Source organism: Sapajus apella, unplaced genomic scaffold (genome assembly GCF_009761245.1).
Source record: "Sapajus apella isolate SASKATOON/1434 unplaced genomic scaffold, GSC_monkey_1.0 scaffold33, whole genome shotgun sequence".
NCBI classification, from domain to species: domain Eukaryota; kingdom Metazoa; phylum Chordata; class Mammalia; order Primates; family Cebidae; genus Sapajus; species Sapajus apella.
The window spans coordinates 2,536,536-2,553,675 of NW_022436973.1; the positions used below are offsets into that span (position 1 = coordinate 2,536,536).

General features: G+C 41.5%; 1 protein-coding gene and 1 long non-coding RNA gene across 2 annotated transcripts in view; both read right to left on the reverse strand.

The window, feature by feature from the left end:
* The window catches only part of TOP1 (DNA topoisomerase I), a 95,152-nt gene extending 78,913 nt beyond the window's left edge, over positions 1-16,239 (reverse strand). Inside the window, exons 1-2 of the mRNA XM_032294939.1 lie at positions 15,953-16,239; positions 15,594-15,618 (exon numbers count right to left, since the gene is read on the reverse strand). Of these exons, the coding sequence (XP_032150830.1) occupies positions 15,594-15,618; positions 15,953-15,985 (58 nt within the window). The 5' untranslated portion in view covers positions 15,986-16,239. The remainder of the gene's footprint in view (positions 1-15,593; positions 15,619-15,952) is intronic.
* On the reverse strand, positions 4,808-6,840 carry LOC116562677. Its single transcript, XR_004274051.1, has 2 exons — positions 5,425-6,840; positions 4,808-5,112 (listed from the first exon to the last, which is right to left on the reverse strand). It is a non-coding gene; the product is annotated as an uncharacterized LOC116562677 (long non-coding RNA).
* Positions 16,240-17,140: the final 901 nt, after the last annotated feature.

Consider the following 17,140-nt stretch of genomic DNA (forward strand, 5'->3'; position numbering starts at 1 on the left):
TCTCTTAATACAAGACAACATTGGAATTGTTTTACTTATCTCTGAAAGTAATTAACTAGTATAAGACCCTTAATGTGTACACTCGCATTTCACTTTGTTTTAAGAGATGAAGTTTCACTCTTGCTGCCCAGGCTGGAGTGCAATGTTGGCTCACTGCAACCTCCGCCTCTCCCAGGTTCAAGCGATTCTCCTGCCTCAGCATCCTGAGTAGCTGGGATTACAGGTATGTGCCACCACACCTGGCTAATTCTGTATTTTTATTTTTTATTTTATTTTACTTTTTAAATTTTTTTTAAGATGGGGTTTCACCATGATGGCCAGGCTGGTCTTGAACTCCTGACCTCAGGTGATCCACCCACCTCGGCCTCTCAAAGTGCTAGGATTACAGGCGTGAGCCACCGCGCCTGGCCTAATTCTGTATTTTTAGTAGAGACGGGGTTTCTCCATATTGATCAGGCTGGTCTCCAACTCCCAACCTCAGGTGATCCGCCCGTGTTGGTCTCCCAAAGTGCTGGGATTACAGGCGTGAGCCACTGAGCCCAGCCGGGCACTTGCATTTCATATACTGCTCTATAACAAGTCACTTGTTCACAAGGACATCCCTGCACTGCAAATGCATCTCCTTTCCCAAGAGGCAGAACTTAAAAGGGAAAAAGGACTTGTCTAACCTGAAAATTATCTTCTCAGGCTAGCTCAATTAGGGCAGGCCCATTCCTGCAGGCTTCTTTTGCTTCCATTAAGGAACTCTTAAATGCCTGGGAAGAGCGAGTGACTACAAACCTCTGGCCTACATGGGAATCCACAGCTCAGCCTGAACTGCCTGTGTTTCCAGTGGTCAGGGGCCTTAAAACACACCTAAGGGTTGGGTGCGATGGCTCATGCCTGTAATCCCAGCACTTTGGGAGGCTGAGACGGGCAGATCACAAGGTCAGGAGTTCGAGACCGGTCTGGCCAATATGGTGAAACCCCATGTCTACTAAAAATACAAAAACTAGCCAGGTGTGGTGGTGGGCACCCGTAGTCCCAGCTACTCGGGAGGCTGGGGCAGGATAATCACTTGAACCTGGGAAGCGGAGGTTGCAGTGAGCCAAGATAGTGCCACTACACTCCAGCCTGGGTGACACAGCAAGACTCCATCTTAAAAAAACAAAACAAAACAAAAAACACCTATGTCTACACCTTGTCTGGCCATAAAGATTTTAAGTGTGCTGATGCATTGTTTCATGTATCCTATTACTAATTCAACCAAGGGAACTTCTTTGTTTAGACAATTCTTATTGACTGGGCTTGAAATGTGCAGGCCGTTTTCTGGGTGACTAGCTGTAGAAAGAATAAGATTGAATACACCTCTCCTACTGAGGTGGTATATATTCTTTAGAAATATAAGAAGCCTTTCTGGTGTTAATCATATATTTTTTTAATCCTCCAGAAGACCCTTCCCCGATTATGGATTACTCCAACTTCACAATTGTAAGAAAGTACAAGTAATGAACCTAATGAACCCCATCCATGGTTCCTTGTGAAAGAACAAGGAATACTGCTTAAAAGTTTAAATTACTACAAAACTAGTGTCTTACTCTACTCTATTGGTTCTGAAACTTCAGTGCACATCTGATCACCTGGTAGACACTCATTAAAATCCAAATAGCTAAGCCCCTACTCCCAGAGTTTAAGAGTAGGTTTGGGTAAGGCCCAAGAACCTGTATTTCCAGCAAGTTTTCAAACAATGCAGATGCTGCTGATCAGGAAACCAAACATTGAGAACTACAACTGACACTTGAACAACAAGTGTTCGAAATGCTGGAGTCCACTTAAATGAAGGTTTTCTTTCTCCTCTGCTACCATAGACAGCAAGGCCAACCTCTCCTCTTCCCCATCAGCCTACTCAACAAGACAATGAGGATTAAGATTTTCATTATGATCCACTTCCACTTAATAGTAAACATATTTTCTTTTCCTTACGATTTCCTTAATGTTTCCTTTTCTCAAGCTTACTTTATTGTGAGATTATAGTATATAATACATATCGCATACAAAATATGTGTTAATTGACTGTTTCTGTTATCAGTAAGGCTTCTGGTCAACAGGCTATTAGTTAAGTTTTCGAGAAGTCAAAAGTTGTAACTCGAATTTTTGACTGCACAGGAGTCAGCACCCCTAACCCTTGTGTTGTTCAAGGGTCAACTAGACTGCTCTATTCAAATGCTTCCATTTCAATCAGTACCATCAGGAGCTGAAGTCCCCAACTAATTTAATCTGAACATAGAGAGTTCCACAGATTGGATTTTCAGTATTTCACTAAACTATGCTGATATTCCACTTTCTAAAGTCCTGCTTTAACCATCCTAATATTAGTATGAAAACAAACTCTAGTCTTTGTGCTCTACTTGTCACCCAATCCGAAAAAGTAACATCAGAATTAAGTGGCTTGTTAAACACTGAAATATGAGAAAGGATTAGGATTCTGACACACAGTAAAACAGCTGCAAAGGCAGTTAACTATATCTACTATTTGGTAAATGCTCACTAAAAGGTAGAAACTATTTAACTTAGAGTGAAGTACCAAGTTTTTATAAACATATATTGAAAACCACTGTTCTGGTCCTTTAAAAATATCCTCTAAGGGTGGCCGGGCATGGCGGCTCATTCCTGTAATCCCAACGCTTTGGGAGGCCAAGATGGGCAGATCACTTGAGGCCAGGAATTCAAAACCAGCCTGGCCAACAGGTCAAACCCCGTCTCTACTGAAAATACAAACATTAGCCGGGCATGATGGTGTGTGCTTGCAATCCCAGCTACCCAGGAAGATGAGGCAGGAGAATTGCTTGAATCCAGGAGGTGGAGGCTGCCTCAAGCCGAGATTGTGCCACTGCACCCCACCCAGCCTGGGCAACAAAGCGAGACTTTGTCTCAAAAAAAAAAAAAAAAGAAAAGAAAAGAAAAAAAAAAAAGTCCTGTAAGCTTTATACCTTGACCAATGGAGTAAAGTAATTGAATGAAGCAAAGTACAAATCCTTAGCCAAATAAGATAGTAAAGTTCAGACAGATAGATCAACTTCTCCAAAGGAGGTTGTGGGTCACCTGCATTAGTCAGAATCATTTGAGATTGTTGAAGATATATTAAAAATGCAGATTTTCAGTACCCACCACTATAGAATCAATTTCAAGGTGTACAAATAGGAATATATATTTTCACCAAGCATCCCCAGGTGACTTATATGCATATGAGCTTGATAAGAACAATGAAAACATACTGTTGAGCTCTCAGGGTTTCTCACTTGATCTTCTACCAACTGGTGAGCTAGAGGAGAAAGGAGTTTGCATTTCACAACTGAAATGTCTGTTGTAAGCATCTGTCTTGACCATACAGAATGAAACGATGCCTTTTTTTTTTTTTTTTTTTTTTTTGTAGAGACAGGGTCCCGCCATGTTGCCCAGGATGCTTTAGAATTCCTGGGCTCAAGCAATTCACTCATTTCCACCTCCCAAAGTGCTTGCCACTTCATAGTAAGTAAGCAAAATACATAAATACAGACTGCTATAGAATGAAATATTAAAAGGATAACAAAAACTCAATGGTAGCCAGAGAAAAGTGGTTACACTTCTGGCTTGGGGTTAGGTGGTAATTGCAGGTAGACTTCCCTAGAAAGGAAATAGAGTATCTGTTGACTATGCCATCAATACTGAAACAGGCTCTGAGATGTTCAGAACTCTTAAGGAGTTCACAATAGTTAGTGTCTTCCTAAAAATATGTAGTAAAATGGAGAAGTATTGGGTATACCTATCTAAACCATATCAACTTCTAAAACTAAGAGGCATTCACTCATTCCAAGGTATAAGAAATACTACTTAAACAGGACCTAACATGGTCTTTTTTTTTTTGAGATGATGCCTTGCTCTGTCTCCCAGGCTAGAGTGCAGATGTGTGATCTTGGCTCACTGCAACCTCAGTCTCCTGGGTTCTAGTGATTCTCCTGCCTCAGCCTCCTGAGTAGCTATGACTACAGGCTTGCACTCCCACGCCTGGCTAATTCTTTGTATTTTTAGTAGAGATGGGGTTTCACCATGTTGGCCAGGCTGGTTTCGAACTCCTGACCTCAAGCAATCCACCCACCTCAGACTCCCAAAGTGCTGGGATTATAGGCGTTAAGCCACCACGCCTGGCCAACATGATCTTAAGAGTGGTAGGAGAAGAATGCATGCTGAACTCTGAACTTGATTACTAGAAAAAGGGGAAAGAGGGTTGCTGCCAGACACCTGTTTTTTTTAAAAAAATCAAATTTCTGATAAATGTACTTATTAGGGAGACCTCTCAGTGCTGGGTACCTGGCCCTGGAGACCTTTTAGTTTGGAAATCAAGTGTAATAAGCCAGTAATTACAAAGACTAGCCAATTTGTGTTCCTTCTCCTCCCTTTCCTTTCCTTTTCTCATTAAGTGGAAGCATTAAATATTAAGAAATAGATCCTGAGCTACAGTCAATTCCCAAGAAGCTCTTGTTTCTTCATTTTTGATATTAAATAGTAAGAACTACTAACATTGTATCCATTCCTGAAAAAATGCACAGATTGTAAGATTAAGGCACAGTAAATCTAACATTTTGTCCCAATCACTATTCTAGTATTCAAATAACTGTAACTAATACCACTATGTACTCTGCACCTTTCTCTGAAGAGCTTTAACAGCTTTTATGTATTACCAATATTAAGATACTTCATGGATTAGGAAAAGGCAATAATATTTAAATCGTTTCATAAAATTAGTTTCTCAGGACTTTAAGTAGTCTATTCTCTAAGATATTAGTTCTTCAAATATGTGAAGATGGTGATTTCAAATTCTTTATTTCAATCAATTCAGTTCAAGGATTTATTACTTCAAATACTTGAATTAGCTACTGTCACGATTTGTCACATAGAATGTGAACATTTCTAGTCATTCTGACAATCTACCTGTTTAGGAAATGTGAAAACTATTTTTCTAAAATTCAAGCAACACAGGTGTCTGATACAAAAAGAAAACGGAAAATAAAAATACAGAACTTAATCTTTTTGCCTATTTCAGGAGAAAAGGTTTAATGGGTACATGGGTATACTAAAAAACCATTTTTCGTAACACTTTTTTTTTTTTTTTTTTTGAGACGGAGTTTCGCTCTTGTTACCCAGGCTGGAGTGCAATGGTGCGATCTCGGCTCACCGCAACCTCCGCCTCCTGGGTTCAGGCAATTCTCCTGCCTCGGCCTCCTGAGTAGCTGGGATTACAGGCACGCACCACCATGCCCAGCTAATTTTTTGTATTTTTAGTAGAGACGGGGTTTCACCATGTTGACCAGGATGGTCTCAATCTCTTGACCTCGTGATCCACCCGCCTCGGCCTCCCAAAGTGCTGGGATTACAGGCTTGAGCAACCGCGCCCGGCCCTCGTAACACTTTAAGTAATAAGAGTTTGGAAATCCAAGGTCCTGGGTCTCTAATTTCTTTAGGGAGTGGGGGGGACTCTGGATTGGGACTAAATGGAGACGTTACTCTCTTGCACTGATAGTGAAATATTAACTGCCAGAAAGTACCTCCAGTTCCTATTCATGTTATATGACAGGTGCCTTTGTATTGAGGCCTAATGAAAAATCTCAACAGAGGAAGTGACTAATATATACCTACAACTTACTAATTTCAAAGTTGATCCTGAGAGGCATGTGGGTCTGTCTTGTTCATCTGTGTCTAACAACAGATATTCACTTTCTGAATGTTTGTATGAATGAATATGGCAACCTAAACTTTTCCATTTATAATTAAACAGGAAATTTTTAGCTTCCTAAGTAGACTGCCAAACATTGCACCATCCCAAGTGTGAAAGGGGAAACTTAATCACTGCCAAAGATGATAATTATTATTTTTTTTTTTTGAGACAGAGTCTCACTCTGTTGCCCAAGATGGAGCAGGTACAGTGGCATGCTTACAGCTCACTGCAACCTCCACCTCCTGGGGCTCAAGCAATCCTTCCACCTCAGCCTCCTAACTACCTGGGACTACAGGCGTGCACCAAGACACTAATTTTTGTATTTTTTGTTGAGACAGGTCTTTCCCACATTGCCCAGGCTGATCTTGAACTCCTGGGCTCAGGTGATCTGCCCATCTCAGCCTCCCAAAGTGCTGGGATTACAGACATGAGCTTCCAGGCCTGACCCAAATATTTTTAATCTACAATTTAAGGTATGAGAAACAAAGTGGTGTACACAGCAAGTGATTTTCACTGGGCAACTTAAGTTGCCACAAAGTCAAAGCAAGTCAGTACCCTCCTGAGCCAGCCTGTCTAAGAGTTATAGCAATAGTATCATACTCAAGGCTCCCTAGTGACCCCTCCAGCTTGGTTAAAATTTCACAATACATATATGCCCAAATTTAAAGAAATTAAAGATGTTCCCTTTGTACAAAAGACTAATAAAGCAATTTCTGAAAAAGGTGTTTTTTGTTTTTTTGTTTTAAGGATTGGCAAGGAACTAAAAATTCTGTTCTAAGCTTCATCTTTCATAAAGTAATCCTCACATGCTCTTTAATCCTCAATGTTGTAAGGTACGTATTAAACCTGCTTTATAGGTGAAGAACTAAGGCTCTGATAGTAACTTGCTCAAAGACCTAGCCCTTGAGCAGTAGCTCAAGAACTCAAATTTAAATTCCCTTTAAATCTCTATTATGAAGTGGTGGGGGTGTAGAGGAGGGTCGGGAGGTGGGAGATGATTCATTCTGTATCAGAGGAAAATGGAAGAAAGAGAGACCAAAGCTTTGAAGACTTTTAAATCCAACCCTATTGTGGGCATATTCCTTGTATACCAAGGGCAACATATCTGCAGAGCATTAACAAATAGTCATCTTCCCAGAGTTTTTTTCCTATATACTTTATGAACTATATTTTTCCTAACATGTTTATCTCTTTAAGCACTTATCTTTGAAGACTCTTTAAAATTAGGCCCTGTTCTGTAATTTCTATACTACAAAATTATTTTCTCATGCCTACTTTTAATTGAATATAAGTCTGCGCCTGTTGTGATGCTTCTGTGATAATCCTTTTGCTGAATGGCAGAAGATCTCTACTAAGATCCATTAGGCTTAAATCTAATGGACATTAGTGAACACATCCTTAAATGACTTTCGTTTATTTCCTTTAAGTAGCACTTCCAAAATAACAAATTCAAGGCAATTCAGTATTCAGCATCAGCTAGACTTATGAGCCATTACTGAAATTTCTTCTGACTTTATAAATTTTTTTCATGGAATCTCCCAAATGCCTATACTCATGCACAACTGTTAACATGACATTTGCTAGTAAATTCTCACACATAAGCTTTATTATATTATTTATGGTATTCTTATTCCCAGGAATTACTATTTCAAAGAAAACTAAGTTGGTCACTTTAAGCAACCATTTGAATAAATAAAAATTTGAAGTTAATTCTCAGGTGCTTTGAGACTTCTGTTTAATTTTAAAATGTTCTGGGGCAGAGGTAAAATAGTGGCCTTTGAAAAAATATGCTGACACAAGACATACTGAATTCTGTGGTTTAAAAAAAAATTAACAAATAATGAACTTGGCATTTTATTAAATGCATTGACAAAGTAAGGGTCAGGTTACTTTTAATAGAAAATCCATAATTATATTAAATGGCTGAGAAATCAGTCACATCAACAGACTTCTTTCATTTCCAAGTTCATCTTCTGTACTGCTAGAAGTTCTTTTAGCAATTACCACTTTGCCTTAAACTCATTCTTAGAAAAGTAGAAGCCAGTACATTTGGCTCCTACTTAGCTCAAACCTAGATATGAAGACACCTTTTACTTTACAGTGACTGCTCTGTAATTGGAAGAGATCAGTGTAGGCTATGGTGATTTAATTAGGTAAAGACTCAACAACACTAGTTACATGTTACAATTCACTGTGTAAACGTCAAGATTTAAAACTTTAATGGAAAAGCAATGAAAGACAGACTCCCCAACATCAATCACTATTTCAAACCTAATATTCCAAATAAAGATCCAGTTGAGAATAGAAGCTATCTGATCAAAGTTTACATTTTACAATGAGAACAGAGAGGCACTTTCATATACATATCTAATTCTCATAGTGAAACATAAATATTATCCTTGCTTATAGATGAGAAAACAAGGAAAACAAGGTTCAGTGGCCAGGCCACATTTCATAGTAAGAAAATCGAGATTTTTCTGAATCCTACACCAATTTTCTATTTTACCACAGCTACTCTATCTCCTCATACCCTCCCTCTTCACCAGCTATATCCTAGACCTAACATTCCACAAAGGGTCCACGCTATCTCTACCAGCAGACAATCAAGGGCAGGCTGTGACATCTGTACTAGAAGCTTACCAAACTTGGGGTTTCCAGAATCTGGACCAAGGCAGCATGTTATCAAAAAGGGGACAAGAAAAGGGATAAAGGGTAAAAAGAAAAAAAAAAAAGTTTCCTTTCCTGGTCTCTGGTTCTTCCAATAAGCCTATGCAATCTATACTATCTTCATTCAATTAAGATTTAATGCACATAAAAATGTGGTGCCTAGTGAGTTTTCAAAATTAGTTTCCTTCATCCCACTTCTGCTGCTAGACAAGAGCTGAGATAGCCAACTACAAGGAAATAAAGGGGCTAACTTACTGGAGTCAGGTTAATTAATGGGTCTTAGCCAATAAGATCCATAAATGACAACGATCCTGAAACCTACTAGTCTCCTGCACAATCAGTAAAATACCTAACAAAGCTTTATAAATCTGGGCATTCATACATGTATGATAGCAAGATTAAAATCTGGACTCCTACTAAATGGCAAAAGGGTACACTATTCTAGTGGAGGACTAATCTTCAACGAAGAACTTTTTTTTGAAACTCTAACAGCCAAGAAAAGTTCTAGGCATCTATTTTTGCTAGGGTGTGCTTAAAAAATATATAGATAGATAGATAGATAGATAGATAGATAGATAGATATAAAGAATATCAATTGATATATACATAAATATATATTTATATATATATATAAAGAATAATGGGACCACGTGCTGGCTGGTTTTGTTTTGTTTTTAAAATACAGGAAAATCCCAGGCACAGTGGCTCACGCCTGTAATCCCAGTACTTTGGCAGGCTGAGGCGAGCAGATCACGAGGTCAAGGGATGGAGACCATCCTGGCCAACATCGTGAAGCCCCATCTACTAAAAATACAAAAAAAAAAATTAGCTGGGCGTGGTGGCACACGCCTGTAGTTCCAGCTACTAGGGAGGCTGAGGCAGGAGAATTGCTTGAACCCAGGAGGTGAAGATTGCAGTGAGCCGAGATCTCGCCACTTCACAACCTGAGTGACAGTGCGAGGCTCGGTCTCAAAAAAAAAAAAACCAACAGGAAAATGTCAGAATACCCAGGGATCTGTTGAATTTTTTTTTTTCAACATAATTATTTACAACAACAAATACAGGAGATCTAAAGTCCCTAAAAATGCAGACTGCTTTAACATCATTTGTTGGAGCTTACCTAGGTGATTCTTAGGAATGCTAATGAACTGTGTTCTTAGGTTCCTTGAATCCACAGAAACAAAAAAGTTAATTTCAAAAGCTCACAGAGGAATTAATGACCTGGTAGAGATGCCTCTCCACCCCAAATCTGATGGGAATGGTAGAAGGGAGATGGTAAATTAAAATATTTATTACATGTTTCAGAAAAATTCTAAAGTACATAAGGATGAAGGTAGCAGAGAGATAAGTGAGTGAAACTAGAAGCTTAAGACAAATTAAAAATGAATACCAAACAAAAAGAAATTAAGGGTCAGGCGTGTGAGCACTTTGAGAGGCTAAGGTGGGCAGGTTGCTTGAGCCCAGGGGTTCAAGACAAGCCTAGGCAACATAGCAAGAAACCTCATCTCTACAAAAAATACAAAAATTAACCTGGCATTGTGGCGTGCACCTATAGTTCTAGCTACTTGGGAGGCTGAGGTGGGATTGCTTGAGCCCAGGGGGCAGATGTTGCAGTTAACTGAGATCACACTACTGCACTCCAGCCTGGGCAACAAAGTGAAACCCTGTTCCCCCAACCCCCTACCAAAAAAAAAAGGAAAAAAAAAAGAAGTTACAATTACAAGTTGCCTACTTCCCTTGGAATTTCTTTGAGAGACATAAATGACACACATTAATAAAGACAGACAAAATTTGTAAAGTTAACACAAATTTTGATACAGATGGCCAAAGTTGATATGATCTATATACTCCAGAAATATGCATGAGACATCAATAACATCACTTCTCTCCCAGTTCGAAAAATATTTAGGATCTTTCTTATACACACAGAATAAAAATGCTCAACAATATCTATTTACTATTAAATCATTTCGGCAAACTACGAACCATTTCTTATAACACCACCAAAATACCATTAATATCTAACAGACATTCCTCTACAAGCTCCCCCCAACACCCAATCAAACTTTGCCTATCCTGCCCTAATCTGTATCCCCCTCCACCCTTTCCAGGCCCTATGCTATCAACCCAGCACATACTGTCCATGTCTAGATAGGCAGGTGACAGGGAGGGTGGGGGTTGGCAAAATGCTAATTATTCCAAGCCCTGGCCTGTATTTTAGATTTTCTACTGCAGCTATTGGCCTGGAGCCATGGGGATAGAAAGCTGCTGCTCAAACTTCAGGTTTCCAAGGCTTGGAAATGGGGAGAAAAGACCTGTTCCAAATATTGCTACTCGAAGTTTAAACACAATCTGAAAGCCTCCTTTAAACACAATACCCATTCACTTCTTAAGGGCTACTTTGGAAGTCTCTAAACTCTTTACCTTAAGAAACCCATTTGTCAACTGTTTGCCTAAATGCTCTTATTATGCAAAGTTAATGGTTTCAAAATAATTAAGGGAGAGTCAGATAATCTAAACTACACAACACAGAAAATTCACCCAACTGACTCTCACCTTCACATTCAATATATTTTACTATTCTTTCAAGAGTTTTTTTTTTTTTTTAAACCTCCAGGTCTAAGGTCGAAACACTTATTTCAAACATTTCCACAGCTTCATTCAAACTAATTACACCTGAATTCATTTTCCCAAGTGAACCCAGTTTATTGGAGTTTGACATAGTTTCACATGGGAAAGATGCAATCCTTCGGAAAACACACTTCTGGGGAAACGACTTTGGATTTGAAGAATATCAGTTTTACTTTGCACTAAAAAGATGGCAAAAGTTGTCAATGACGTGTCATGTAGATATACATTCATGTCCAACTAATATGAAATAACATGGTTTTAGTATAATCTGAAATCTTCTAAAATGATACGCATCCAGAAAGTACAACAGAATCATTTCCCATACCACTAGCAGCAGGTGACAACTGTTACTATAATAATATATAGCACAGCTACACAGCTGTATGTTAAAAGGCAGACCTTTTTTTTTTTTTTTTCACTTCCACATCCCACACACGCACTGAAAACAAGCAAAACAAAAAACCTCACAGTCCAATTCTGGAATATAAACTTTAGGACATGTTATTTAATAATCTGAACAACCTAATGAATGTCTTTTGAAACTCTCTCAATTCCCCATCTTTTTTTTTTTTTTTTTTTTTTTTCAATTCCACTTCTTTATGCTGACAGCAAGGGGAAAAAGTCAGACTTGATTTTTTTTTTCTGTTACTGGTTAAGATGAGATTTGAGGACTGACCTTGGATTCCTATTTTCCATTTTACTCTATCTACTGAACCAAAGAAAAGCAGGAGTGTCAGTGACTGTTACTGTTAGCTATATTATGTAGTTTGCACCTTTCCAGCCACGAATATTCAAGCTGATTCTTTTAGTAATGCCTGGGTTTTCTTGTTATTACCAGAAACACCCAATCTGAGCCTTAAATTTGTTTGTGAGATATAATATGCTAGTAATCTAAAAAACACATGTTGACAAGCAACTTTGTTTTATGTCAAAGTGTAGTATATAAAGATCCTAGCAACTCACTAATCCTAAAAAAGGTGCCTCAAAGAGTCCAGCTGTAATGTAATAAAAGACAACCACCCTAGAGCCCAATGTTTAAGTATTTCCTGATTGTGTCTGAGGATGTTGCAGATTTCATTTGGTGGTACCATCACTTTTCAGTTTTAAAAATGTAATGGCAATTTTCAGACAGCCACATCATCAGCTATCTGAAATTCACCCACCCCAATCGGCTTTCTCACCACCCATTCCAACCCATACCCAACAGCACAGAAGAACTATCTTTTAGCATCAGAAACAATTCATATTTAATTACCCTCATCTAATTTGATTCCATTAAGCCACCAGTCAGCAAAAGATAATGTCAAACCATGATCTCAAACAGCATTTCTTAAACACTGATGGAGTCAGGTATTGTGCTTTGCTAAGGGGGTCAAATGGGGGAGAACTCCGTATCTCCATAGTAGACAGGCAAAAACGTCAAGACCTCTGAAACAGCAAAATAATTGCTAAAACTTTAACCTGGTATTACCATTTATCAATTCTACAGATAGCTAGGCAGCCTGTATAGTACTGTAATAATGACTCAGCCTCACTACAGTTAGTTCTACCAACACTTAGGAAGTCTTTTCACTAGGGAAAAGATATGGTTTCTGCTCCTGAAATTCCTCACTGTCAGTATTTTAAATATAAACAACAGATTTTCTCAGCAGTTGATTATGGGCCATAATGTTCTAAATTACATACAGCTACAATTTTTAAATATTGTGAAGAATGAGCTCCAAAGGGTGTGTGTGTGGGGAGAGATCTTTTGTATCTTAGGGATGAGGGCAGACAAAATGAGATATGTTTGATTTTAATACATGAACTTGAACAGTTAATCTGTAAGATGGGTTAGACCCACTTAAAATCATGCTTAAATGAACTCTTCTTAATACAAAGTTCAATAATGACATGTCTGAGAATAATTAAACATTGATTTCTACTTTTTTAAAAGTGTCTTTCATAGTTGCATAAATCAATCACTGGTTAACAATGTATTACTTGAGACAGCAAGCGCCGTTACACCACATCTTCCAGACAATATTCACAAAGAATTATTACACCAGTGTCAGACCCTTATGGAGGCAGGCAGACGGTTAAAAGCGCTTTTTCTCTTGAACAAGCATGTTTAGATAAAAACTAAATGACAAATTATCAAACCTTTCCTTCCCTCGCTCTTTTTTTTTAAGTGCTGTAAGAAAACAGAGATGTGTGGCTTTTTATGTTTTCATGCTAGTATCACATAGTATCACTCTAGCATAGTGGTTCAGCTCATGGGATTTAGAGTGGCCAACTCACTGCCCTTGGGTAAGCTAGTAAATACACCAAAGTCTCAGTTTCCTCATCTACAAAACAGAGATAACAGAACCTAACTCTAAAGATCCTTCCAAGGATTACATTTAATTAGATGACCCATGGAAAGAGCTGAGATTCATGCCTTACAGTATTCAATAAATACTAGCTATTATTGCTATTAAATGTAAACCAACACATTCTAAAAGTCAACACAGGCAGACTACTTGAGCCTCTATAAAAATTGCACTAAAGGTCAATAACCTAATCAGCTGACAATCATTCACATGTGACTTAGGTGAGAACCATGTAAGTTAACTTTCTCACAAGAAAAAAGGGGCTAAACTTTATTTCATCACTTATATTACCTACTCAGCATAGCCTGACAGGCAAAAGAATACATTCTATGTTAATATCCCACCTTCCTCTAGCGAGGTCAAAAGGACTTCCTACATTCTCACCTGCCACATCCTTTCTTTGCCCTGTATCCCAAAGAAATACGTCTATACTGTGGTTTTCTAAACTGCAGGCCTCATCTCCTCCCTCTTTTAAAATAGTGATAGGTTGGTTAAATATACTTAAGAAACACTCCAACCTGACAATTCTCTGCACCCAGTCTTGCACAACCCCCAGCTCAAAAGTCACCTCCGAGAAATCTCCCCACCCTCAGACAAAATTAAGTCCCCTATACTCCAAAGCATTTTGGGTACACATATGCCCCAGGATCTACCTTACAATTAACTATGTTTCCCCCAATACACTGAATCGAGAGCAAGGGAGTGGTTACAGGATCAGCTCTAGCACTAAGCACAAACAGTGCTTGGCACATATCTGGTACTCAAGAAATGCCATACTTTAACCAGCTTCTCTCCTGATTGAGTACCATTTCCTGCTGGATGCCCCACTTCAAACTCTGAACATAAGGTTGCTTTCAGTAGAGCAGGCTAACATGATGGACTGCTGATTACATTAGAAAACCTACTCATCAGCTTCTCCCATTGGAGAGGTTCCCGGAACCCAAACTCAATTGAGCAGGATTATGTACCATCAAAATCAGTGGGAATTCCCAGCACATTACAGAGGGTACTGTCTCCTTCAACAGGGTTGTTCGAAAGCCTGCAAGGACGAGCTTTTCATTGGAGGAATCTTCCCTGGGTAACTGAAGTGGAAATACACAAAGAATAAATGCCTTGATTTGGCTGAAAGGGCTCAAAAACATAAAGAATTGGAAAAAACAAGCTAGCTCTTGATTCCTGAAAAACAGTGACTCGTGAAAAAAAATGAACAGGAAGCAGGAGTGGGTGCTGGACATTTTTTGTTTCAATAAATAAAATCTTTTTCTTCCCTCCCTATAGCCCAAACGAAAAGGCCAACACACCAGGTCCACAGGAGATGCTCAACAATCTTTCCTTCCAACAAGTACGCTAAACTGAGTTTCCAAAAAAAAAAAAAAAAACCACTGCTTTGGGAACCTCGGCCACAATGAAAAGTTCCCGTCACTGACAGTTTAATTTTTTAAAAATCCAACATTTACACTGGGTGTTCCACAGAGAACTTGCAAACTTTCTTTGAGGAGGTACTACTAAGAACGTTCTTTGCAAAGAACGTAACTTGGGAAAAACAACCTGGAAATATGAAGAACTCCACAAAGGATGGCTTCAGTTTTAGAACCATAATTCCTATCATAAACATCCTATCAAAAAATAAATAAATAAATAACAGTTGCCTAGGGAAATCTTTCATTCTGGAAGCAGAAACGGAAACAAACATGAAGTAGAAAGGGAATAACCCCCAAAATAAAGTTTAAAAATAATAATAATTCAGTCCCCCAGCCTTCCCTCTCTAGTGAAGTATGTGATTTACACGACTCTGCTCTGCAGAAAGCTCGTTCTCGGCAGCTCAAGGAAGGAGCCGAGGGAGGGAGAGAAAGAGACACAGGCACAGAAAGGAGAGGAGAGAAAAAGAAAATGGCGCAGAGACTAAGTCCCGACCGTCGACAAGGCGACTTTCCCGAGAGGAATCCCGGCCCGGAAAGACCGCCCCAGGCCCGCTGGCAGGCGACACGGGGTCTCCGTTGTCCCCTCTTGGGAGAGCCTGGATCTGGGGGAGCTCGGGTCCCCGGAAAGGGGGTCCAGAGGCGGCCCGATGGGAACAATGGGGCCGGTGAGCGAGAAGCCGGGACTTAGTCTCTGGGACGCCATGTCTGTCCTCTGCCCGGCACCGGCAGGGCGCGGGGGAGGCGGCCGGCGGCTGGGGGGCTCCGGCGTCGGAGCAGGGAGGGCACACTCACCATTCAGTCGGAAATCCGCTTCGATCTGGAAAAATAAAAAAAGAGAATATCAAACAACAGCCACTTTCACCCCTCCGGCGACGAGCGCGCGCTGCCGGGGGCCTGGCCCACCCTGCGCCCCCAGGGAGGACCGGGCTCCGGGAACGGCCTCAGAGGGCAGCCATCCCCCCTCGAACTGTAACTTCGTGGCCCTCGCTCGCGGCCTAGCGAGCCGATCTCCTCCGGCGGACTGCCCCTCGCCGGGGGCTCCGGCCTGTCAAAGCGGCGGGACCGGGGCTGATGCCGGGGCCTGCGCCTGGGGTTGCGGGACGGTCGGGCCGGGGTCCCGGGCCTCCGGGGTCAGGCCGGGCAGTAAGTACCTGGGAATCGTTGTGGAGGTGGTCCCCACTCATGTCGGCCCGGAGCGACGAGCGCGGTGGACTGTGAGGCGGCGTGGGGGAGACGCAGACGGTGAACCGGCCTGTACGGGCGAACGGGGACCCCGGAGGCTCGAGGAGGCGCACGTAAGCGGAGGCGGCTGTGGGCCCGAGACTCCAGAAACCGCTGAGGCTGCTACCACGACGGCGACGCTGCCAGACTGCCCGGCGGGCGGCGAGAACAGACCCCAGCAGTTGTGTAACAGCCTAAGTTCGCATTTGGGCTCACTGCGCCTGCGCGGCCGTTTTTAAACACCACGTCGGCGACGTCAGCGCTCGCGGAAAGAGGCCGAGGGTTGCGGCCCGCCCCCTCGCGGTTCGCGGGACGGACCTGGCTTTGCATCGCAAGCTCCGCCTCCCGACCACGCGCGCGCCGCTGTGATTTGCATAAGGAGCCGACTCCTCCCACGGCCTCCCACCTCAAGCAGCCTCCCCTTCCTCTCCCAACGCCTTTTCTCGGAACCCCAACCCCTCTACTAGGCACTGCGCAGGCGCCACTTGGGCACCGCCTCCGGACTAGGCCGGACGCGCGGCCACGTGGTGGGCCTTTAAAGGCCGCGGCGGGACCCAGGCGATCTTGGGCGGAGCTGGTATTCTGCGTCCGCATCTCTTCGGAGCTGCGAGTACCTTGGCAACTGGGACCCCAGAGCTTTCCCCAGTGCCTCGTCTCTTGCTAATTCGGCCTTGAGGCTGCCTGGTGGGAGGAGTCCCCTCCCTAGCCTTTATCCAGGCCCTCCAACTTCTGCAGTATTTCACACCCACTTCAAGATTATTTTAACTTTTCAACCAACCAAGGGTCCTGGGTAGCCCCAGTTTTCCACTGAGTACATGTAGACCTGGGTCACCAGGGACCTGATTTTTTCTTTGGTTCATTATACAAATACTTACTGAACACCTGTTTTGAGCCCAGGGATTGTGCTGAGGGGAGAGGGAATGGCAGGGAACGAAAGGGAACTGAACCTGCCGCTATCCACCGCTGTAACCCTGGCATGCTGGGAGGACGCTGCAGATGGGGAATAGAACTATCGTTTATAGAGCATCTATTCTGTGCTCAGCTCTGAATTCTCACAGTAGCTCTGTGAGGTCGCCTGTTTTACAAAAGTCAAACTGTCTTAAAGACAAGTGACCAAC